We start from the raw sequence: 23342 nt of genomic DNA, 5'->3' as shown, positions 1-23342 counted from the left end.
TCAGATAAAGTTAAGGAAAAATACATACCTATGCATATGTTAAAATATTCTTACAACTGTTCATCAAGAAGTTCTAGCATTTCCTGCTTTAAAGCAGAAACTTAAAATTTTGTTCTAGTAGCAAACCATTACTTACCACAAACCCAAGAGCTACCAATGGTTCACCTTCATTTAAATGATAAAGAAATGATCCTCCATATGTATGTCTGTCCAAGGGCCAGCCCACAGTGTGTTCTACTCTTCCTGGTTTCCATTTCTTTTCATCAATAAGCCACAACTGGAATAGAGACTACTTTATAATGCAAGTACAGGCTGGACATTTTAATAATGCAATATAAAAACAAAACCCAACTAGAAATGATAGGGACAAGATTGCAAAAACATTACTTTGAATTTTCTACGCTGTGGCATATGATAAAGCTCATACAGCTGAAGACAGAGTAAGGGCAGGAAAATATGCTGAGATGATTTGTAAAGTGGCAATTCAAATACTTTCCTTCCTTAAAACAACTCACATCAGCAAATTCAATGAACAGCATGGTCCTTTGTCCCAGCCCCAGCACCCACCATTAATCATAGAAGAGCCTGCGTTTTGCATCAATTATTTTAATAACTTATGCATGAATGAATTTGCAAGAAAAGCACAGGCTTACACTAACTATTTATTTATTAAAAGGAAGCAAAAATGTTGGGCTACTTAACAGTGAAAATTCTTCTTAATAACTTCTATACTTGGGAGCTAAAATAAGCTACTATAATTACTTATTTGGAACCTCAAAAGCCAACCTTCTACTAAACTGTACTACTTGAAGTTTTGTAAAAGTTCATATAGTTTCACAGTTTTAAAAAATACAGAAATCTAAAAAATTATTTTGCAGATAATATACATAGTTTGGAGTAGACACTGATGGTTAAAGAACTCAAGTTAATATATGATCAAACTTTGAATATACTTTGTTTAAAATCAACCATTACTTTACCAGTGTAATATATTTGTACTCAGAAAAAACATTAAAAATATTTTCCAAAAATAAAACCCTAACACAATGTCTTAATTATACGCATATTGAATTAACACTGCAGACAATATGTAGCTAGCACAATTTTGACATCTGCTGTATAGGTCAAAGAAAGTTTCTAGCTATCACTTCACTGTAATGCAACAGGGCACCAGCTAGCTTATATTCCAACATGTCACAGAATAGTCACAAGATTGCTAGGGCTTGCAGACAGCTGTGCCTAGACAGTTTTCCAACTTAGGTGTACCTTTATTCTCCCTTAATGAGGGACAGCAAGTACTAGGCTAAAAGTGGACCTTAAAAAGAAATACAATTTAAATCAATTTAAAGAGTGAATTTAGTTTGGAAACAAAACCAGATGGATAGTGAAGTGACCAGCACAGCTTCACAAAAATTAAAGAATACCTGCACTGTAAATGGAAAAAAAGAGGAAGGGCAACCAAACAAGACTACCTAGAATTAGTTACGATGTTCAAAAAAATAAAAATAAAATGGCAGCACAAAAGCAAAGGAGTTAATGTCATATCAGAAGTTAAGGTGAGTAAGAAGGAAAAGTACAATAGGGACTAACCCTGCCTTGGCCAGGAGATGGATGTCACAACTTAAACAGGCCTTTTCACACTCCTTATTGTATAATACTAAAACGATTCAAAAGTTTAAAAACTTAACTCTAAGCTCTTGTCAAAATCCACCACTCGCTACTTAAGTGCGCAATCTAAAGCAAAAACCTCAGTTTTAGAAAGCAGTTTATACACACATTTTAAAACAGTCTAGTTTGCAGCAAGTCTTATACTTCAATCATTTAAGCTTACAAGTACTGTGATAAAACTAAGTACAGATACCTCTTTCAGTCCGATACCATAGCTCTGGGGTTGACATTTCTCCCTTAGATTGTATCTGTTGTACAATTGTTTGGCAAGATGTCCATGACAACCTTCTGCAAAGAACGTGACTTTGGCATGTAGCTCCAAACCTCTTTCAAAGATAGCCTGTAAAGCAGAGCACCTGTAGTCACCATGCTGTTTAGATAACATGGGTGAGGGAAAGGGAGACAGAGGTGCTGTTAAGGCACTTTTGGATCTTCCTGATTCTCCAGAGACTGAAGCAGCTGCTGGGCACTTGTCGATGTTACTGCAGCCTTCCCGGGCTTGCCCAGAAACTGCAGCACTGTGTGCTGTGGTCCCACCCCTGAAACACTCCTGCCACCCCACCACCATACTCCCCCTGTGCCAGAGTGTGTGTGCAGGGCTGTCTTCCACAGTTTTCATATCAGGACAATGATCCTCTAGCCAAATAGGGGGCTCTTAGAGCACATTTACACTATACAGGCCCTTTTACCCAGCATCAAGAGGCCAGACTGGAGGTCAGGACCTCACCCAGGTAGCTGTGTCACAGATCCACAGAATCAATGCTGTGCCCCCAGTTTTTAAACAGTCTCTTTGAGGAACCCCTTCAATATACCAGACCCTCAGGGGGTCCACTCTTCTCTCAGGGTAGGCTATGCAGCCTCACCATCTCCTGAGACAACCTCTAGGGCTTCAGCCCTCTCACTTCACACTGTGAGCTCTGCTCAGCAAGTCCAACTGAGAGAGACTCCTAGTTAGAGACCTGTATGCTCTTTCAAGGGAATAACACATCTCATCCAATATTTGCAGTGACACTCAAGCTGCAATTTCAAAACTGTGGGGTTTACTAGTCAACTGGAACACAGCACTGGAAGTTAGCACACAGAAATAAAGATTAAAGCACAGTCCATTCTGGTCAGCCCAGTGCAATTCACCAGCCAAGCTTCAGTAAACTCCATTTTCAGGCTCTCTCTCTCTCTGATCACCTTAGTCAGTTCCCAGGTGAGCGTGCCTAGGCTCCTTACAGAAGCCAATTCTTCATTCCTCCATCTCACTCATCTCAGTCTTTTGTTGTTAAGCTGGGGCCTCTGCTTAGCTTCCTTGCTGTGTGACAGAGAAAAATCTCTTCCTTCTATGTCCTTGTTTGCTAGGTGTCCAGATCCTGGTAACAGGGTTTTCCATTGTCTTTTTGGGTTTTCCTCTGATGTGGGTTGGCCTGGGCCAGTCCTTTTTAATGACCCATTCAGTCCGCTCAGCTAGGCAACACTCACCCACACGCCTATAGCTCTTTAGCCTTCCATAAAAGCAAGCTTAATCCTTCCCATCTTTCACTCGGTAGCCAGGCCAAGTATGAAGAAACTGAGGCACAAATAGGATTAATGAAAAAAAATATTACAAAAAATTCCTACTTTGTCACAGCATGTCATTCTGCTGCTGACCTTCCACTGCATGACATTTTGTCCATTGGTTGGATGGAATAGGATTTAGTATAAAACTTGACATCTTCTTAGCATATGTGCAATGTACCTCAGGACCAGGATTCATCACTGAATTTTGTGTGCTAGATGGATCATTAGCTTTCCCAGCCTGGGCCAGGCACTGACAGGGTGTGTGACGTGAACGCTGATCCATGCCCAGCAACATCTTCTTGGATGGATCTTGTGATAGTCGACTATGATGAAGTGTCTCCAGTTCATACACGGGACTTTTAGAGATCAGTACCCTGGGGCTGGGTTCATAAGTGAAAAAGAGATGAAATGATCCAAACAAATTATTGCTCAAATCTGGTACGCTGAAATACACAATGAGATCTTACTAGGACTGGATATTAGCCGGAAAATAAGTCAACCAAAAAAAAGATCTGGTGCAAGATAAGTTTGGATATGTAGAATCCAAAACTAAATATGTTATTTTAGTAGTAATTGCCTTTGTTACCATAAAAGTGGTATTAATATGTTTGTAGATGTATTATATTATGGAAAAACTCAAATATTTTAGAAGGAATTAAATTAGGATTTAAAAAAAATTCTCCCAGGAGGTGGATTAATAGTTTTCTTTCAGCATTTTTGTCAAAAGGATATTATATATATCTCCTACCCGAACTCAAAAAAATGGTATTGAAATTTTTTATTTGACTTAATTTATTACCGTTTTCTCACAGGGCATTGGGGATGGAACTAAAAGTACTATGTTCCTTGTATACTGGCTTAGGGGTAGGTAAGTGCCAGTTTTTGCTGGAACTTTCCCCACTTTCTGCATTTCTGATTGAGAAGCAGAAGGTGAACTGTATTTACAGCATACAGATGACTAAGAATGGACTTGTTACTTTTGTTAATATGACTATGCATGCATATGGTGCAGTTTCACAGAAGCCATGTCCTTGCTAAGATAACGGCAGTTACATAAGTTATTTAATTATGGTTTCTAAGTGTAGACATCCTACATTATCTAGGTTTCAAATTTATAAATTTAAGTAACAAAAAATGTTTTGCAGTTAGCATCCTTCTCCTGCACCTATAAAAGAACAAATGCTTGTTTTATTGTATATTTATGCCATCGCCATCACATATTTTAGTTAATTTGTACTATGGTTGTGTGTTGAGGCTCCAGTCATGGATCAGGGCCCCATTAGTTAGGCACTGTTCTAAGACAAACAAAAGACATTCCTCGCCTCAAAGAGCTTATAATTTTAGTAAATTTACTGATCAAGGCCCTGATCTTGCAGACACTTGGACATCTTTAACTCCATCCATTGTGAGCTGTACAGCTGACTTCAATGGAACTATTCACCGAGCCTAAAATTAAAGACCTGTGCAAGTGTTCCGACAAAGTGGGTATTCACCCATGAAAGCTTATGCTCCAATATGTCTGTTAGTCTATAAGGTGCCACAGGACTCTTTGCCACCTGCGTAAGTGTTTGTAGAATTGGGACCCTAAACATTAAGGTTAATAAAAATGTTTGTCAAAAGAGAGAGAAATTTCTGAATAAGTGGTGCAGTTTTCTTACAACTCATAGAAGACGTTCTGTTCTTTTCTACAGTTCCTAGGTCTGGGGCTCTTTACATCAGGAAAGAAATCAGGCTTTCAACTACTGCAACAAATGTGAATATTACTGGTACCATCTACTGGTGAAAATATAGAATTGAAAATAATTTTAGCTATTTGGGGTAACAAAGGGAGGTGACAGTTGTTCTGTTTGAATTATTTCAAGACGAGAGTGTAGTAAATATATGATTTCATGGTCAACTATTTTAAACGTAGGAACCTCGGCCTCCTTATTAGCAGGAAAAGCACATTTTGAAAAGTGAACCAAAAAAAAAAAAAATACTCCAAAGGAGGAAACACTAAGTGGATACAGACAGCTACCAGACAGGCAGGAGGATTCATCCAGTAAGCACCTTGCCCATAAAAGGCAGATGGGATGGAGTCAGCAAAGTACAACAAAATTGCAAAAAGGGCAGAAGGCAGCAATCAGTCATTAGAACAACAGTGTTTTGTATTTTATGAGTTACCAGTTGGACAGATCTCTCTCCCACTCACCTTCATGACTTCTTCCATTCAGTCGCCTCCTTCCTCCCACTTCATCCTTCCAGACGCCACCTCTGGCCAAACAGACCTCTCCGATTTTCATTCAAATCCCTCCTTAAACAATTCCTCCTTCTCTGAAGACTTTCACTGATAATCCCAGGGACTTTTGGTTTGTTTGTTTGTTTTAAAGGTATAACACCAAGCACAACAATGGCACTAGAATGACATATGTAGCAACTACAGAATTGGACCTTTACCTATTAAAAAGATAAGTACTCACTTTAGGTGCTCCATCCTTTTGAATGCCTACATCATTAGTGGCAATCCCTTTCACACTGCCATCTTCATGAAAAAGAACCTATGGAAATATTCAAACATCATCTATTTTAAAGACCTGTAATTTTAAGCCCATTTCTAAAATTATTTCCAAATGCAGAAAACATGGAGGTTAAAAACCCAAACCTTTTAACTAAGGGCTCAGTCTTGAAAACAATGGGATTAATCATGTGCTTAAATGCTCTGCTGGATTGGAGACAGAGTATTCAGGAATTTGCAGAACTGAGCCCTAATTTTTCAAGCATTTCTGTGTAATATGGGTCTTGCTAAAAACCAGAAAATTAGTCTAAAATCTCTCACACACAAATAGTTATGTTATTACCTCAGCTGCTGCATAGCCTGGATACACCTCAACACCCAAAGCTTCTGCTTGCTCACCCAGCCAATTCACAAAGTGCCCCAGGCGCACTATATAATTCCCATGATTAGTCATTGGAAGGCCTGGGCAAAAGGGAGAAGTACACCACAATCTATTCAGGTTTATGAATTAAAATATATACATATACACACAGGAGATGTACATGCTTAAAATGTAATACTTTTAAAAATACAAAAGTTTGGTTCAATGCAATATACTAGTATCTTTTTGCTATGATTGCTATCTCTATACAGAGATATTGTGTGAGTTTTAATATGTACAATCTACCTACCGTATATACTCAATCATAAGCCGGTTCGTTTATTAGCCTACCCTCCCCCAAGATGGATAAGTAAAAATGGTAAAAACTGTATGACCCTTTCATAAGTCGATCCTATATTTCAGAGGTTGGCAAACTTCGGCTCCCGGACCGTCAGGATAAGCTGCTGGCGGGTCGAGACGTTCTGTTTATCTGGAGCATTCGCAGGCACGGAGCCCCTCAGCCCCCAGTGGCTGCGGTTTGCCATTCCCAGCCAATGGGAGCTGAGGGAAGTGGCGCCACTTCCTGCAGCTCCCATTGGCTGGGAACGGCAAACCGCAGCCGCAGGGAACTGCGGGGCTCCATGCCTGCAGATGCTCCAGGTAAACAAAACGACAATGGATTAGATATTCAATTAAATGATTTCATAGAGTTTTAAATCATCAAATTTTGGTGTAGACCCATTTATAAGCTGTCAAGGTTCCTCCCCCACTCTGAACTCTAGGGTACAGATGTGGGGACCTGCATGAAAACCTCCTAAGCTTACTTTTACCAGCTTAGGTTACAACTTCCCCAAGGTACAAATTAATTTTATCCTTTATCCTTGGAATAACCACTGCCACCACCAAACTCTAACTGGGTTTACTGGGAAATGTAGTTTGGACACTTCTTCCCCCCCCCAAAATCCTCCCAACCCTTGCACCCCACTTCCTGGGAAAGGTTTGGTAAAAATCCTCACCAATTTGCATAGGTGACCACAGACCTAAACCCTTGGATCTGAGAACAATGAAAAAGCATTCAGTTTTCTTACAAGAAGACTTTTAATAGAAATAGAAGTAAACAGGAGTAAAGGAATCACCCCTGTAAAATCAGGATGGTAGGTACCTTACAGGGTAATTAGATTCAAAACATAGAGAATCCCTCTAGGCAAAACCTTAAGTTACAAAAAAGACACACAGACAGAAATAGTTATTCTATTCAGCACAATTCTTTTCTCAGCCATTTAAAGAAATCATAATCTAACGCATACCTAGCTAGATTACTTACTAAAAGTTTTAAGACTCCATTCCTGTTCTATCCCCAGCAAAGCAGCATACCAACAGACACAGACCCTTTGTTTCTCTCCCTCCTCCCAGCTTTTGAAAGTATCTTGTCTCCTCATTGGTCATTTTGGTCAGGTGCCAGCGAGGTTACCTTTAGCTTCTTAACCCTTTACAGGTGAGAGGATTTTTCCTCTGGCCAGGAAGGATTTTAAAGGGGTTTACCCTTCCCTTTATATTTATGACATAAGCCGACCCCCGCTCTTTGATGCGTCACCTTTTTACCAAAAATATTTGGCTTATGAATGAGTATGTACAGTACTTATATTCCCATCATTATAGTTTGTGTACAAAGTTGCTAAAAAGCAGCTGATGCAGTATTGCTTGCCTCGCAACATATACCACAGTTTCTTCTTGAAAATATAACATAGCCCCGATGAGCTTTTTATAACTATATTAAACCTTAGGCCTGTTTTTTCAGTAAGTGTTTTAGCTTTTCAACAAGCTGTACCTGGAAGAATTGGCACTGGAATTCTGGAATTCTTTGTTAAAATCCCAAATTTGTCTTCAGTTACTGGAGTCTGAAGTGGAGCCTAAAAATAAGAAAAGTCATCACTGAACACTATTTTTGCTACTTGTCAAGAAGCAGACATTTTCTCTCCCTCCCAAGGAGCTAATTAAAGAACTAGTGTAGTATGACGCAAAGACATAATGGTCTTGTGAGAAAATTTCATGACAGAGAGGTAAAGCACAGAGTCTCAGGCAGAATAATATTCAGGTAAAAAGTCAACAAAATTAATACTCCTCAACTATTGGAATTTGCTTTTGGCATTGGGCTTCCCTCCCCGCAAACAAACAGTTCCTTTCTTATCCAATAATTTTTTACACAACAAACAAAGGAAAAAACTGTGCAATGAAAGATGATATTTATAAATCATCTTATTTAGAAATAATATACAGAGGTGCAGCATGGAGCTTGATACAAAGTTTGTTTCAAGTTAGAGATGAATCATGATTAAGCATTCATACCCCTCGCTCCTTCCAGTCCGGTAAGAGTTCTTCCAAAGCTCGTGGCTCAAGACAAGCACCAGAAAGTGTATGTGCACCGATCTGAGCAGCTTTCTCCACCAAGCAAACACGAACTTCTTTGCCATACTCATTGGCTAACTGTTTAAGTCGAATAGCTGCAGAAAGACCCGCAGGGCCTGCTCCAACTATAACAACATCAGCTTCTTCTGCAAATCTTTCCATGTTCACCCCTTTAATAGAGCAAAGTATGATATAGCAATTTTGTCCAATAATACAGCTCTCTCGCCATTCTCTTCCCCTCTCTCTCTAAAGTTTATTGTTTTGCTTTGTCATATCAGCCACCAAGTATCAAAATACTGTCACCTTGAACTAAGGTGGGGCTAATATTCAACAGGTTTGAACATAATGTACATGAGCAGCATTTTAATTGTGCTTTTGCCTAACGTTTGGAATATAAAACTAAGCTTTTGCTAATAAAGAGGGACACAGAAAGAACTTTAGATTCTAATCTCCAGTGCTCATGCCATCCTAGAATGCTTAAAATAAGGGCCCAGATCTACGCTCACTTCTTAGGTGTGCTTGGTACAGCTCAGGAGAAAAGAGGGGGGAGAAGTGCCATTAAGCAACCTTTAACAGTCCTTCTTCCCCCTGATGCTGGGAATGCTGGTCCAGTCCCAGGTATCTGCTGCTTTGCTCTAACAGTCAGGGGTCCCCATGCGCTGTTCTGGCAACAGGGATTGTTGTGACATAAAGAGGACCCAGTCACACCCACTTTCTCCAAGGAGCTGCTAAGGTTAGTGAATTTATAGATTAAGATAGTATAAATAAATATCTTATTTGCCCTATTTCATCATGATCAACTCATAAGACCACATTACAAAAGCAGAAAAATACATAGCCTGACTGCAATAAGGTCATAAGATAAATAAGACAGATGTTAACTTTTTGGTTTGTATGTCTATAGCTACAAGATCGATTTACACATTTGCATCCTGAAGTCTCATACTTTCTTAGTTTAATTAGGAGCAAACTAAATATGATCAGTTCTGCTGCACTAAAGCTGACCATCGTAAGCAAGCAACCATAAAATGTTATCTGAATCTTTAGTATTGCACTTAACAACATCTCTGTAAAATAACTATGCTGTAACGTTTAAAAATGCCTGCAATTAATATAGACAAATCGTTTTCTTAACATGCAATTTTTCATTTACCTTCCCATCGTTTGTCTTTGTTCCGAGAATGAATAGTATAGTGTGTAGTGATTCGAGGCACAGAGGAAGTAGAAGCCCATCTTGCAATACACAAAGGCGGTAGAATGTCTTTCTTTACTGACTTTAAAGCACGCAAACAATGATGTGCTGTAAAAAAAAGGACAACTAGATTTGCTGAATCATGTAACTGTTGACATAGATAATAGTTAACAAAGGCTTGAACCCATGTTTGTTTGTTTTTTTTAAATCTTGAGGCTACTCAGTACAGAAAAATCCTAAACAAATTAATAAATCATGACCCTACTCTATGTTTCAGGATTAAAGATAGGAAGTTGACTGCAGTAGGTATCATTCCACCTGATAGTACATGATACATTTTGCACCATCATACTCCCATTATCAGGAAATAGTAATAGGAAAACAGTGCCCACAACATGGAAAAAAGAGTTCTTAACATTACTTTTTAAGGCTATATCTACATTGCACTTTTGTTGGTAAAACTTTTGTTGATCAGGGGTGTGAAAAAAAACACATACCCCCAACCAACAAAAGTTTTACCAACAAAAAGAGCCAATGTGGACAGCGCTTTGTCAGTGGGAGATGCTCTCCTGCCGACAAAGCTACCACCGCTCCTTAGTGGTGGTTTTATTTTGCCAGCAGGAAAGTGCTCTCCTGCCAGCAATGAGCGGCTACACGAGAGATCTTACAGCATCACAGCTGTGATGCTGTAAGGTACACAGTGTAGACGTAACCTTAATTTCAGCTGTTAAATTTGGGATATTTACCCTTCTAGCATCTCAAGTATTTATTTCCTGTTTTGCTGGGGTTTTCTCCTATTTTCTCGTTCCTGTGTTCCTTGCACAGAGTTCGCCTGTAGTTTTATAACAGGCTTAATTTCCTCTACTTGTTTCTACGGTTAGTAATTTTAGAGAAAAGTAATTAAGTAGAGAGGGAAGAAACTTCTATGGCTGCCATATATGGCAGGCTTGAGGGATCAGAAAGATGAATTTCATATTAACATAGAGTCTTTGTTCATATTTTAGAGCATCCACCATCATAATATATTCATTCTGTAATATGAATGACCTCGCCGTCGGCGGAACCCTATTTGAACATCGTAAAATTCACAAGCTGACATGGTGTTCTCCAAATGGCAGAGATAAGAACCAGATTGACCATATCATGATCAGTGGCAAATGGTGACGCTCACTGACAGATGTGAAAGTGAGAAGGGGTGCAGATGTTAGCAGCGACCACCACCTTGTGACAGCCTCCATCAAGCTAAAACTGAGAAGTGTGGGTCCACCAAACAAGGGACATAGACGTTATGATATTGACAAGCTAAAGTCCCTTGCAATACAGAAAGCCTTCGTTCTGCAGTGAAAGAACAGGTTTCAAGCACTTGCAGACCTTGATGAAGAGGGGGAGAATGCAGATGAGGAGATCAACAAGAAGTGGGACAAAGTAACAGCAATTTATAAACAGAACAGTGAAGCCTGTCTAGGCTACAGGAAGAAGAGAAGGAAGGATTGGATTATACCCAACACACGGAATGCCACAGAAACCAGACGAGTCCTGAAGAAAAAAGTTTTAGACACAAAATCCCAGAAGCTAAAGGACAAATACCACAAGCAGAATAGCAAGGGTCAAATGCTTTGTGAGAGCAGACAAACGGCATTGATAATCTGGCAACACAAGCAGAGGATGCAGCTGCTTGTGATGAACCAGGAACCGTCTACAAAATGACACAGCTTATCTGTGGTAAATGGCAGACACAAACAAGCACTCATCAAGAACAAACAAGGACACCTACTAACAACCGAAAAAGAACAAGAAATGCGCTGGACAGAGCATTTCAAAGAATTGCTGAACAGGGAGCCACCTAAAGAGGAAGCAAACATCCAGGAGGCAGAAGAAGATCTTGATATCAACACAGACAGCCCAACTAAGGAAGAGATCATTCAAGCCATCAAATCTTTAAAAATAATGAGAAAGCTCCTGGCAAGGATAACCTGAATGCAGAATTGTTCAAGGTAAATCCTAAATTAGCAGTATCAATCCTGACCCCTCTGTTTACATCAATCTGGAAGAGCGAAACAGTGCCAGATGAGTGGACCAATGGGATTATAGTGAAGATACCAAAGAAAGGAACTCTCAGTGATTGTAATAACTGGCGTGGTATAACACTTGTATCTGTGCCAAACAAAGTATTGTGTAAGATCATAGTCCAGCGTATATCAGAGGCAGTTGATAGTGTTCTCAGAAAAGAGCAAGCTGGTTTTCGGAAAGGGCATGGATGCATAGACCGATCTTCACTCTATGAAACATAATCGAACAGTGCTTAGAATGGCAACGGCAACTCTACATAAATTTCATAGACTTTGAGAAGGCTTTTGATAGCATTCACAGGACTAGCCTATGATGCATTCTGCAGGCATATGGAATTCCTTTCCGTATAATTGTCATCAAAAGCTTCTGTTTCAACTTTACATGCAGTGTTGATCACAGTGAGCTCAGTTTTGAAATCAAAACAGGAGGATGTCAGGGGTGTGTCATGTCTGCAATCCTCTTCAATATTGCCATCCACTGGGTAATGTGGGGAACAACAGAAGACATGCCAAGAGGCATTAAATGGACACTTCTCATCCCTTGAAGAACTGGACTTCACAGATGAGGTCACTATCCTATCACATACCCAACACAATATACAAGAAAAAACAATTTGACTCAACGCATTCAGCCAACAAATTGAACTGACAATCAATCGCAATAAGACAGAAATCATGACCTTTAATGCTGCCTCATCATCACCAGTATGGATAGATGATCATGTTCTCACCAATGTGGAAACATTCACATACTCGGGCAGCACCATCAGCCAGGACAGTGGAACAAGCCAGGACATCTGGAACAAAATTAATAAAGCCAGGAACACCTTCAGGAGCTTAAATACAGTCTCAGAGTAGCAGCCGTGTTAGTCTGTATCTGCAAAAAGAAAAGGAGGACTCGTGGCACCTTAGAGACCACACCACACGATCCATTGTCTACAGCCAAGCTCTACAATACAACCGCATTTGCTCCAACCCCTCAGACAGAGACAAACACCTACAAGATCTCTATCAAGCATTCTTACAACTACAATACCCACCTGCGGAAGTGAAGAAGCGGACTGACAGAGCCAGAAGAGTACCCAGAAGTCACCTACTACAGGACAGGCCCAACAAAGAAAAGAACAGAACGCCACTCGCCATCACCTTCAACCCCCAACTAAAACCTCTCCAATGCATCATCAAGGATCTACAACCTATCCTGAAGGACAACCCATCACTCTCACAGATCTTGGGAGACAGGCCAGTCCTTGATTACAGACAGCCCCCCAACCTGAAGCAAATACTCATCAGCAACCACACACCACTCAACAAAAACACTAACCCAGGAACCTATCCTTGCAACAAAGCCCATTGCCAACTGCGTCCACATAGCTATTCAGGGGACACCATCATAGGGCCTAATCACATCAGCCACACTATCAGAGGCTTGTTCACCTGCACATCTACAAATGTGATATATGCCATCATGTGACAGCAATGCCCCTTTGCCATGTTCATTGGCCAAACTGGACAGTCTCTACGTAAAAGAATAAATGGGAAAAAAGTCAGACATCAAGAATTATAACATTCAGAAACCAGTTGGAGAACACTTCAATCTCTTTGGTCACTCGATTACAGACCTAAAAGTTGCAATTCTTCAACAAAAAACCTTCAGAAACAGACTCCAACAAGAGACTGCTGAATTGGAATTAATTTGCCAACTGGATACAATTAACTTAGGCTTGAATAAAGACTGGGAGTGGATGGGTCATTACACAAAGTAAAACTATTTCCCCATGTTTATTCCGCCTCCTCCCCCCGCTGTTCCTGTCAACTGCTGGAAATGGCCCACCTTGATTATCACTACAAAAGGTTCCTCTCCCCACCCCCCCTCTCCTGCTGGCAATAGCTCACCTTAAGTGATCACTTTCATTACAGTGTGTATGGTAACACCCATTGTTTCATGTTCTCTGTGTATATAAATCTCCCCATTGTATTTTCCACTGAACGCATCCGATGAAGTGAGCTGTAGCTCACAAAAGCTTATGCTCAAATAAATTTGTTAGTCTCTAAGGTGCCACAAGTCCTCCTTTTCTTTTTGTAAATACAGTCTGGAAAGCATCAAAATACAAAACCAAAACCAAACTCAAGATTTATCAGAGCTGTGTACTTTCAACACTACTTTATAGTGCAGAATGCTGGGGAATGAGAAAGTATGACATGTCCAAACTCTCTTCATTCCATACAACCTGCCTCAGAAAAATCCTCCATATCTTTTGGCCTAGAACAATCTCAAACCAAGATCTATTGGCACAGTGCAGCCAAGAGGATCGGAGCACCATCATTGCCAGGAGACGCTGGAGATAGATTGGTCATGTGCTTCGGATGGAAACTGATATCACCAGAGTAGCAATCAGATGGACACCTAAAGGCAAGAGAAAATGAGGCTGCCTGAAAACAACATGGCGAAGAGCTGTGGAAGCTGAGCTGAAAAACCTGTGGCACGGCTAGGGAACCACTGAAAGACTTGCCAGAAACAGACAGGAGTGGAGGAAACGCCAGAGGCGTAATAGGAACATGATGAGTATGACGACCATCATAATATATGAGCATCAAAATCAGGATTTATTCTTGCATATAGGACTCCATAATGGACCCTGCTTCTGCCATCCCCAATTTTGGTCACTAAAGTTGGATTTTTAAAAACGTACAGTATACAGATGTGACCAGTTTTGCTGTAGCTCAGACACTAAAACATAACCCAGTAGAATAATAAAGAAATATAAGTTCAAATAATAGAAAAATAACCATAACATTTCAATGTCAACTAGCCTATTGTGTAAGGACAAACAATATTAGTTGCTTAATCCTTAAAAGGAAAAAGAAAGTTGAGCTAAGTTAGAACTCAAGAAAGTCTTAACTCTGAAAAACTAGTCAAAGTACAGGGATGGGCTAGGCAACTTTCCCCACATTGCTCCATAAACTCAAAGTATAACTAATCGAACATTCTGGCTAGTCTTCTCCTAGGCCTTTCTTCACCAGAACTTTCAACTGTCTTTGTGCAGTTTTGTGAGACCAGAGAACCTGAGTCGCTCAGAAAAGGCTAGGATTGATTGTTTCTATTTTTAAAAAGGCAGTTTTTAGTTTACTACTACTAATAGAGAGATTGGTATAACTACCAATCTTTGAAACCAGATCTTTATTCATTAGGAAGTTATCTAGTCTGTTTATTCTTTACTTGAAGTTGTGATCTGTACTTAACAGGCAGCTGTTCAATCATAAAAACAAAATTATGACTTCATATGAGCAATAGGCAGTCAGACTACATGAACTCCTAAGTAATCACATACTATTTTCATGCCAATATCCCTTGTAATAAAGCCACCAACCCAGAATACATGATACAGCAGCAGAACTTTTTCCGAAGTTTTCCATTTTCCAGAGTTATGAATAGCACTGAAAGCATGATCATGTATACAGATGGTGACACAGACCATGTCAAAGTGAAGAAGCCTAAAATATAACCTTTTATCAGTTTTCAAAATGCATAGAATTCCTTTTGTGTTCTTTTTAGTCCAAACAAATGCTTTGGTGATCTTCATCTCTGTGATTAAAACAGTCCTCACAGACCCCACAATCAAAAAGTCCTAGAGCTAACAATAGAATGCACATACAAAAGAAAAACATATTGTACGGAAACATTTCAATTTCAAAGTTCCAAAGACTTACAGTAAACATCAACATACAAACAAAAAAGGGTTACAAAAATTTAAAATACCTTCAATCTGTATTTAAGTTTGTTTCATACTGTACCTGAACATACATTAGTGAACGCTAGATGGGCAGCTAGTCCTTGGCTGTAGGCCTCAACAAAACTTCATGATCAACAGTAAAAATTTAGATTGGTTAAAGCAGTGTTTCCCAAACTTGGGATGCCGCTAGTTCAGGGAAAGCCCGTGGCAGGCCGGGCCAGTTTGTTTACCTGCTGCGTCCGCAGGTTTGGCCAATCGCAGCTCTGGCCTGGCAGGTAAACAAACCAGCCGGGCCTGCAAGGGGCTTTCCCTGAACAAGTGGCGTCCCAAGTTTGGGAAACACTGGGATAAACTATACTTTGTTTCAAAGGTAAGGTTTACACATACAGTAAACCCTCAACTGTGCTTTCTAAACATTACTGCAAGCACAACAAAATCCTGATGGTGGTCAGAAGCAAATGCCCCCAGTATAAGTTTTCAATACTTAAAAAAAAGACCTTATTCAGAGAGACTATTATATCACATACTTATTATAAAGATAATATCCCCTTTTCACAAGTAATAACGTGGAGTATAGCCTGAGGACTATTTTCCCTACATCACTATGCAGAGGAATTGGTAAATGTAATATGAATGAATAAATATAGGAGAGTGCAAAAGTGAAAGAATAGTACCTTGTCCTGGTTCAAAAGATTCAGAATATTAAAAGTTGATTTACCTGGTATTATTCTAAATGAAATAAATAAATAAATCAAGCATTGGGTCATTTTGAACATAATGGAAATAAAAGGAATTCTGGACCCAATCTTGTTATGTGTCATGAAGCCAATGGCACATAACAGGCCAATGCCTGTGAGGACTCCAGGATCAGGTCAAGTTAGTTCCTTTCAGGCTAAATGCACAAGAGGGGACTTGAAATACTCAAAGTGTACTAGTTTAACTACCCAGATTCATGTAACCATTCAACATCTTGGGAGCTGGAGGGGGATATGAGGAAGAAAGGAGTTGGAGATTGGAGGGGATAGAGAAAGGAGGAAGATTTGCTTGTTACATGAAAAACTGCTATCTTAATAGTTTAAATCAGGCTGAACTTGGATTAGATTTTTACATCTAGAAATGCCCTAGAATTTCAGACCCTATCTTATGGTCCCATATCTTCATATAAATATTGTGACGAGTTGGATCACAGAAACCCCCTTGGGACTGCCAACTAATGTGCTTTGACTACCTCTCAGTCTGTTTTCCCTGCCAGCTTAGGACTTCAGTGCCCTGCCTGGTTTGAGCCAGACACGCTTGCCTGATGGTCTGAACCATGCCCCCCAACAGCTGCAGGCTTAACTGAAAACAGCTTAAGAAGCGTTCCTGTCTCCAACACTCAGATGCCCAACTCCCAATGGGGTCCAAAATCCCAAATAAATCCATTTTACCCTGTATAAAGCTTACACAGGGTAAACTCACAAATTGTTCGTCCTCTAGAACACTGATAGAGAGATATGCACAGCTGTTTGCCCCCCTCCCCAGGTATTAATGCATACTCTAGGTTAATTAATAAGTAAAAAGTGATTTTATTAAGTACAAAAAGTAGGATTTAAGTAGTTCCAAATAATAACAGACAGAACAAAGTGAATTACCAAGCAAAATAAAATAAAACATGCAAGTCTAAGTTTAACAGTAAGAAAACTAAATACAGACAAAAATCTCACCCTCAGAGATGTTTCAATAAGTTTCTATCACAGACTGGCCGCCTTCTTAGTCTGGGCACAATTCTTTCCCCTGGTACAGCCCTTGTTCCAGCTCAGGTGGTAGCTAGGGGATTTCTCATGATTGCAGCCCTCTTTTGTTCTGTTCCACCCACTTATATATCTTTTGCATAAGGCAGGAATCCTTTGTCCTTCTCTGGGTTCCTACCCCTCCTTCTCAATGGAAAAGCACCAGGTTAAAGATGGATTCCAGTTCAGGTGACACAATCACATGTCACTGTAAGACTTCAAGCCCTCATTCCTCCCAGCCTGACTCACAGGAAGGCCTGCAAGCAAACAGAGCCACCCACAGTCAATTGTCCTGGTTGATGGGAGCCATCAAGATCCCAAACCACCAATAATGGCCCACACTTTGCATAACTACAATAGAACCTCAGAGTTATATTTCACATTTCTAGTTTCAGATACAAGAGTGATACATTTATACAAATAGGATGACCACACTCAGTAAATTATAAGTTTTATAATGATACCTTACAAGAGACCTTTTGCATGAAGCAAATTCCAGTTACATTATATTCAGTCATTAGCATATTTTCATAAAATCATTTTGAGTGAAACATCACAAATATATATTAATTTTTAAAGTGTCACAGCTCATAAGCCATCTGAACTAGAAATACCTGTGTCATACCACCACAAACTAAGAATCCTCTCTCCCTCCCTCCACCCCCTAATCCCTCAGCCTGACTTTACAAGTGAAGAGAGACCTTAAATAAGTATCACTTGTTTCCTAAAATGCTTTGAACATTTATCAAATATTTCTTCAAAGTAGCAGGAGCACGATATCCAAGATAGAGAGGAACAATTTTTGTCTTGGCACTTGAGAATAATACACCCAACCAAAAGGCAAACCAATATAACCTTTATATCACCACAGGGTGTAATCTCTTGGAACAGTGTAATGCACATGGACTACAAGTATTATTTATGTAGCTTAAGTCATACTAACTTAAATAGACAATCCAGATGTCACACTTAACTGCAATAGATTTAGGAGTAAGAGTCTCAAGCAGTATTTACTTTAAAACAGAGAACCTTACAGTTAGTAATGTATTGCAGAATAGAACATATTTCATAACCACAGAAACAACTGCAGGTACATTCCTTAAAACATGCAACCTTCATTTACCATTTGAGAGCGCTATGATAAGATTCCTTCTTGACTAAAGTTATATGAAACTAAGATATGCATTTGTTAATTATCTTTTAGGTCCCAATCCTGCACTGGCAAATGAGCAGGCAGACTCATCTGACCTTCCTGTATAGAAGTCACTGCAGGATTGGGGCCTCAGTGACTTGGTACTTCACTCATAACACCCATAAGTCTGAACTTTTTGCAAACATTTTTTTAAAAGGGAAGGAACTTGTATCCATATGAAACTCTTTGCTAACTGCTAACAAGGGGATTATTTCCATGTTCATTATTTAAATGATGGAACAAAGATGGAAAAGTAACTGTTATTTTCTCCTATTATCCATGCATTACAACACTGGGAAATCACCACCTAAAAAAAGAAAAAAAAATTTATACACTGTACATGGTACTTTACAGCAGATAACACACCAATAAAACAGATACATATATGGGTCAAGTCCTGCACACAATTATGCATGCAATTTTATTCATGTGAGGAAAGTTATATGAATTAATGTTCCCCAGATTGGACTCTCATATACAAACAGTTACTAGTGTGTTTTATCTGATGTAAAGTGCTCACATGTGTATGTGGCTGTAGGATCAAACTACAAAATTAAGATCTGACTTTGCAAGACCCTGATCCTGCAAGAGTTCCACATGGGTGGACACGTACAGCACTGCAATGACTTCCACAGGGAGAAATTGTGAACTGAATACACAGTCAAATGAGGTAAATGAACTAACAACAATGGTTATTCTGGCCAGTACTGTGGGGTCAGTGTCCTTTCCGTTCTAACCACGTTAAATCACTACCTCGCACATCAAGCACAAGCAAGGGGCATCACAACACTGCTGATTCGTGTTCAAATATATCTGTTTTGTAAGAGTCACAAGGCAATGACCTTTGGTCCAGTTTTGTGTCTCGCTGTAAAGACAAGGGGAGGGGCAGCCGTGTGTGATGGGCACGGCCCACAATCATACTTGCTACTGGACAGGCCCCCTAGCTTTAATTTCATAGAATATCAGGGTTGGAAGGGACCTCAGGAGGTCATCTAGTCCAACCCCCTGCTCAAAGCAGGGCCAATCCCCAATTTTTGCCCCAGTTCCCTAAATGGCCCCCTCACGGATTGAACTCACAACCCTGGGTTTAGCAGGCCAATGCTCAAACCACTGAGCTATCCTCGCCACTTTCACTCCCCTGTCCTACCCCCATTGCTATTCCCGCACACATGGGGGGGGGGGCGCACAGCCCCCCTTCCCACGAGCAAGGAATCGTGGTAGCACGTTAACAGGGCAGAAGAGGAAACTCCTTGGGGAGCGGGTGATTTTCAGGCACCACCCGAGAGTCAGCCTGCAGCCCACTAGCCCCGCGGACCAGCAAGGTGCCCACGAGCGACGCCCCACGTTACCTTGGCTGGAGAGCGTGCAGAGCGGCAGCGGCATGGTGCCTGCCTGGGCGCCCCCCGGGGACGGGGCAGCCTCCCCTCAGGGCCGGGAACAGGGGGCGAACGCTGCCGCTGCCCGCTACGCACAACCCGCCCCCCAAAGCGCCCGGGGGTCCCCGCTCTGCCTTCCCCGAGCGCCCGGGCTCTGGAGCTGCGGGTCAGCCGCCGCCGCGAGCCCACGCACAGCCCCGGCCAATGGCATTCACCCCGCACAGCGCGCACCCGCAGCTCTCGCCACCGCGTCCCCGCCCCACTGCGCCTGCGCGCCAGGCTACCTGCCGGGAGACGGAGTTCCCGCCCCACGGAGGAGGGATTACTACAGCTCCCAGAATGCCCTGCGGAAGGAGAGGCGCTGGCCCGCCCTACAGGCAGGGCGATGTTCCCCGCTAGGGAAGGGTGCAGCACGGCGCATGCGCTAGCCCAGCGTGGCCGGAGAAAAGGAATTTCTTTATTGTCCCATAATTAAACAAAACTCCCGGGACGCGAGAAGGCGGGGCTGTATAATGGCATCCATGGCCGCCATAGCTAACGGCCTGGCGGATGCAGGCCGGAGCCGGGGAGGACGCCTGATACCGGCATGCATTGCGGCAGGAGAAAACTATCCCTCCCAGCATGCAGTGCGCCTATCAATGGTCTAATCCGTGTTCTCTTGAAGGTCCCGCGCTGCATGCTGGGAGTAGTAGTTCAAGTGGAGCTGCACTGCATATGGGGATAGTTGCGGACCACATTACCGAGCCCCTCCCTGCCCCGGCCAGCAGAACGGAAGTTGGGGTGGTGTATGCGGAGGGGGAGGGGATACGCTCTCACGGATCACCGGCCCTACTATGGGGGGCGGGGTCGCCGAAGGCTCCTGCTCCGCCCCTCGGGTAGGGGGCGGGGCGAGTGAGTTTCGCGCGCGCCGCAAAACCGGTTGATTTCGGGGGATCGTTTTGCGGCCGTGCGGAGCCGAGGCAGGGAGCATGGCTGAGGCGGGGCCGGCGCAGCCCGTTTCCCCCGTCGCGCCCCTCGGGGTCTCCCCCGGCGCCGGGCCCAGGAGAAGCCGGAGCGGCGGCGGCGGCGGCGGCGGCAGCGGGGCGCGGCCGCTGGAGCAGCTCAGTGACCCGCGGGAGCTGCTGGAGGAGGTGGAGATGCAGATCGATGACGTGAGTCTCCGCCGCGCAGGTCGGAGCCGGCCCCGCTGTGCCCAGCGCCAGGCACGCTGCCCCGGGTCCAGTGTCACCCCTTTCCCAGCCCCATGAGCTAAACCCTTTAAAACCGGAATGTGAGTGTTCGGGGGGGAGGGGGGAAATCAGACCTCTGCTCGTACCTGTGTAGACAAGGACTGATTCAAGACCTGTCTGTCGCCCTGCCTTGGTCAGAGCACGGGGAAGCCACCAGCCCGGGACCTGGCCATCCAGGAACGTGAGGCAGACCTCGGAATGGCTGCGCCCCCCTCCCGGTATCTCTGAACACCCCGTGTGCGTTTGGTGCCAAAACTATAATGGGGTTCAAGAAAGAATTGGATAATTTCATGGAGGACAGGTCCACAAGTAGCTAAGATCGTCTGGGATGCCACTCTATGCTTGGAGTGTCCCTAGCCTCTGATTGCTCAAAGCCGGGAGCGGGCAATGGGATGGATCACGCAGTGGTTGCCTGTTCTGTTCACTCCCTCTGAAGCAGCTGGCATTGGCCATGCTTGGAAAACAGGACACTGGGCTAGATGGACCATTGGTCTAACCCAGCATGGTGGTTCTTATGTTCTTGCTGCAGGCCGCATTCTCGCTAACAAAGATCCTGGAGGCAACATCTGCTGTGTCAGCCCAGGTAGAGGAGCTTGCGACCAAATGTTCAGAAAATGCCCGATTCCTTAAAACGTGGCGGGATCTTCTGAAGGAAGGATATGAATCTCTGAAACCCAGTGACTGACTCTGTGCAAACACACACAGGAGGAAAGCTCAAGAGGGTACCTGCATGAGCTGAAGCTGAATCATCCCACAGCATTTCCACTTTGTTACCCTTATCTTGCAATGCCAGGACTTGGCTCTCGGCCATACTGGGTTAAGGAATGTCTGTATAAATGAAGACGTAAACAACTTTTTTGTGCTTTTATTTTTTATAATATCTTAACGGGGCTTTCATCAACTGCCCCCCTTCAAGGAAATGTTTTGTTCTGTGCACAAGCTGTTTCTGTGGATAAAATGTTGATACTGCTGCATGCATGAACATCATTCAGAATCTGTTGATAATAGCATAGACTGTTTTAGTTTGGCTTGGGAAGAGGGACCAAGTCTGGATTTTTAAACTGTTGGTTTCCTTGCAGTTCTATTGATTAGCAAGTACATATGAAATGTACTAAATAAAATTTTCATTAGAGTAATGTTACACTTGTATTCAGATACCACACATAGTGAGATATCTGATACCTCTCTAATTGACCACCGTGGTTCTGTAAATCAAGAATTCCCCAAGTGTAATCACTTGCAGACAGCTATAGTTTTGTTAACCCCCATCGCCTTCAGGAATGTATATAAGCTTGTCATTTCCAAAATAAGTCTCTTTAAAATCTTGTTAATCAAACGAGACTACTTGTGAAACTTTCTGCCTTCACTTATACCTATACAAACTCCATTCTTATTCTGCCATTTAACAGGTATTAATACAGATATAAATGAGTCTAGAACTTGGTCTCTCGTTTTTAAGACTGTAGCCCAGCTCCCTCCCTACACTGAGAATCATCTTAGCCAGTTTTTCAATACTTTTCTCCATAGTTGCATTTTTACAGATTATTTGATCACTGCAAACCCTTCTACACCTGATATTTTTATGTATTTTGGTTACTAAACTATATCTAAAGTGCCTTATTGTATGTTTAGATCATATTTTTCTTCCGATAGAAACTCAGCTGTATTGTGTATTAAAAGGTTGGGTTGCTATTTGAAGTATATATTTCAGTTTCAGTAGTATCTGTGCTAATTCTCCGTTTTCTGTAATCTTTGAAATAATATGCTGTATCAGAACTTGTTCTGCATTTCCTCCCATTTAACGAACTAGTAGGTTTCTGATTCAAACCCTATAATCTGGCATACCATTGTAAACAAGGATCGACTATCTAAAAGATTTCTAATTTGTGGTAAATATCTGGATCATAGCTACTGTACCCAGAAACATATGAAAAAATCAGCACTGAAATGAGTTGGGAAGCTATAGAAAAATGTAGTGGTGTGCCATGACTGAGTAGTCATTGATCCCTATTTCTTGGTGTCCCGTCCCCCACCCAAGAAAATCTAATTATTTATTTCTTTTACCTAAAAAATAAAAGACATTAGAACAAATATTGAACAGCTAATTATGGCAGCTTCTTTCTTCCTTCCTCCCATCTGTCAAAGTGTAGAGAAGGCTGTAAGTAGTACAGGTGCTCTTACTGTTTCTTGATTATTTAGCTAATCAACTTGATGCTCTCAAAGTGGAGTAAAGGAGAGTTTAATGTTGCAGACATTCTGCATTATCCAGAGTATCAAGTGAGGATACAAAATGAAATATGGTGTGTT

At 41.8% G+C, this 23342-nt stretch overlaps 3 protein-coding genes across 5 annotated transcripts in view; 2 read left to right on the top strand and 1 right to left on the bottom strand.

Moving 5' to 3' along the window:
* PPID (peptidylprolyl isomerase D) overlaps positions 1-15259 on the top strand; it is a 49286-nt gene extending 34027 nt beyond the window's left edge. Inside the window, exon 9 of one of the 2 annotated variants that reach the window (XM_048847536.2) lies at positions 10671-15259. In XM_048847536.2, coding sequence (XP_048703493.1) covers positions 10671-10687 — 17 coding nt within the window. In that variant the 3' untranslated portion in view covers positions 10688-15259. The remainder of the gene's footprint in view (positions 1-10670) is intronic. The other variant, XM_048847533.2, reaches the window with a different exon arrangement.
* The window catches only part of ETFDH (electron transfer flavoprotein dehydrogenase), a 29928-nt gene extending 9871 nt beyond the window's left edge, over positions 1-20057 (bottom strand). Inside the window, exons 1-9 of one of the 2 annotated variants that reach the window (XM_048847530.2) lie at positions 19780-20057; positions 17173-17495; positions 9628-9774; positions 8415-8644; positions 7897-7978; positions 6051-6169; positions 5673-5750; positions 1862-2008; positions 137-277 (exon numbers count right to left, since the gene is read on the bottom strand). In XM_048847530.2, coding sequence (XP_048703487.1) covers positions 137-277; positions 1862-2008; positions 5673-5750; positions 6051-6169; positions 7897-7978; positions 8415-8636 — 789 coding nt within the window. In that variant the 5' untranslated portion in view covers positions 8637-8644; positions 9628-9774; positions 17173-17495; positions 19780-20057. The remainder of the gene's footprint in view (positions 1-136; positions 278-1861; positions 2009-5672; positions 5751-6050; positions 6170-7896; positions 7979-8414; positions 8645-9627; positions 9775-17172; positions 17496-19779) is intronic. The other variant, XM_048847529.2, reaches the window with a different exon arrangement.
* A 424-nt stretch (positions 20058-20481) lies between these two features.
* C4H4orf46 (chromosome 4 C4orf46 homolog) lies at positions 20482-23126 on the top strand. The gene is made up of 2 exons (XM_048847527.2): positions 20482-20957; positions 21565-23126. Exons 1-2 carry the CDS (start codon positions 20775-20777, stop codon positions 21718-21720), a joined length of 339 nt encoding a protein of 112 aa, XP_048703484.2. The 5' UTR covers positions 20482-20774; the 3' UTR covers positions 21721-23126.
* Positions 23127-23342: the final 216 nt, after the last annotated feature.

The sequence above is a fragment of the Caretta caretta genome, chromosome 4 (genome assembly GCF_965140235.1).
Source record: "Caretta caretta isolate rCarCar2 chromosome 4, rCarCar1.hap1, whole genome shotgun sequence".
Classification (NCBI taxonomy): Eukaryota; Metazoa; Chordata; order Testudines; family Cheloniidae; genus Caretta; species Caretta caretta.
This window is presented reverse-complemented; position numbering and strand designations above follow the sequence as displayed.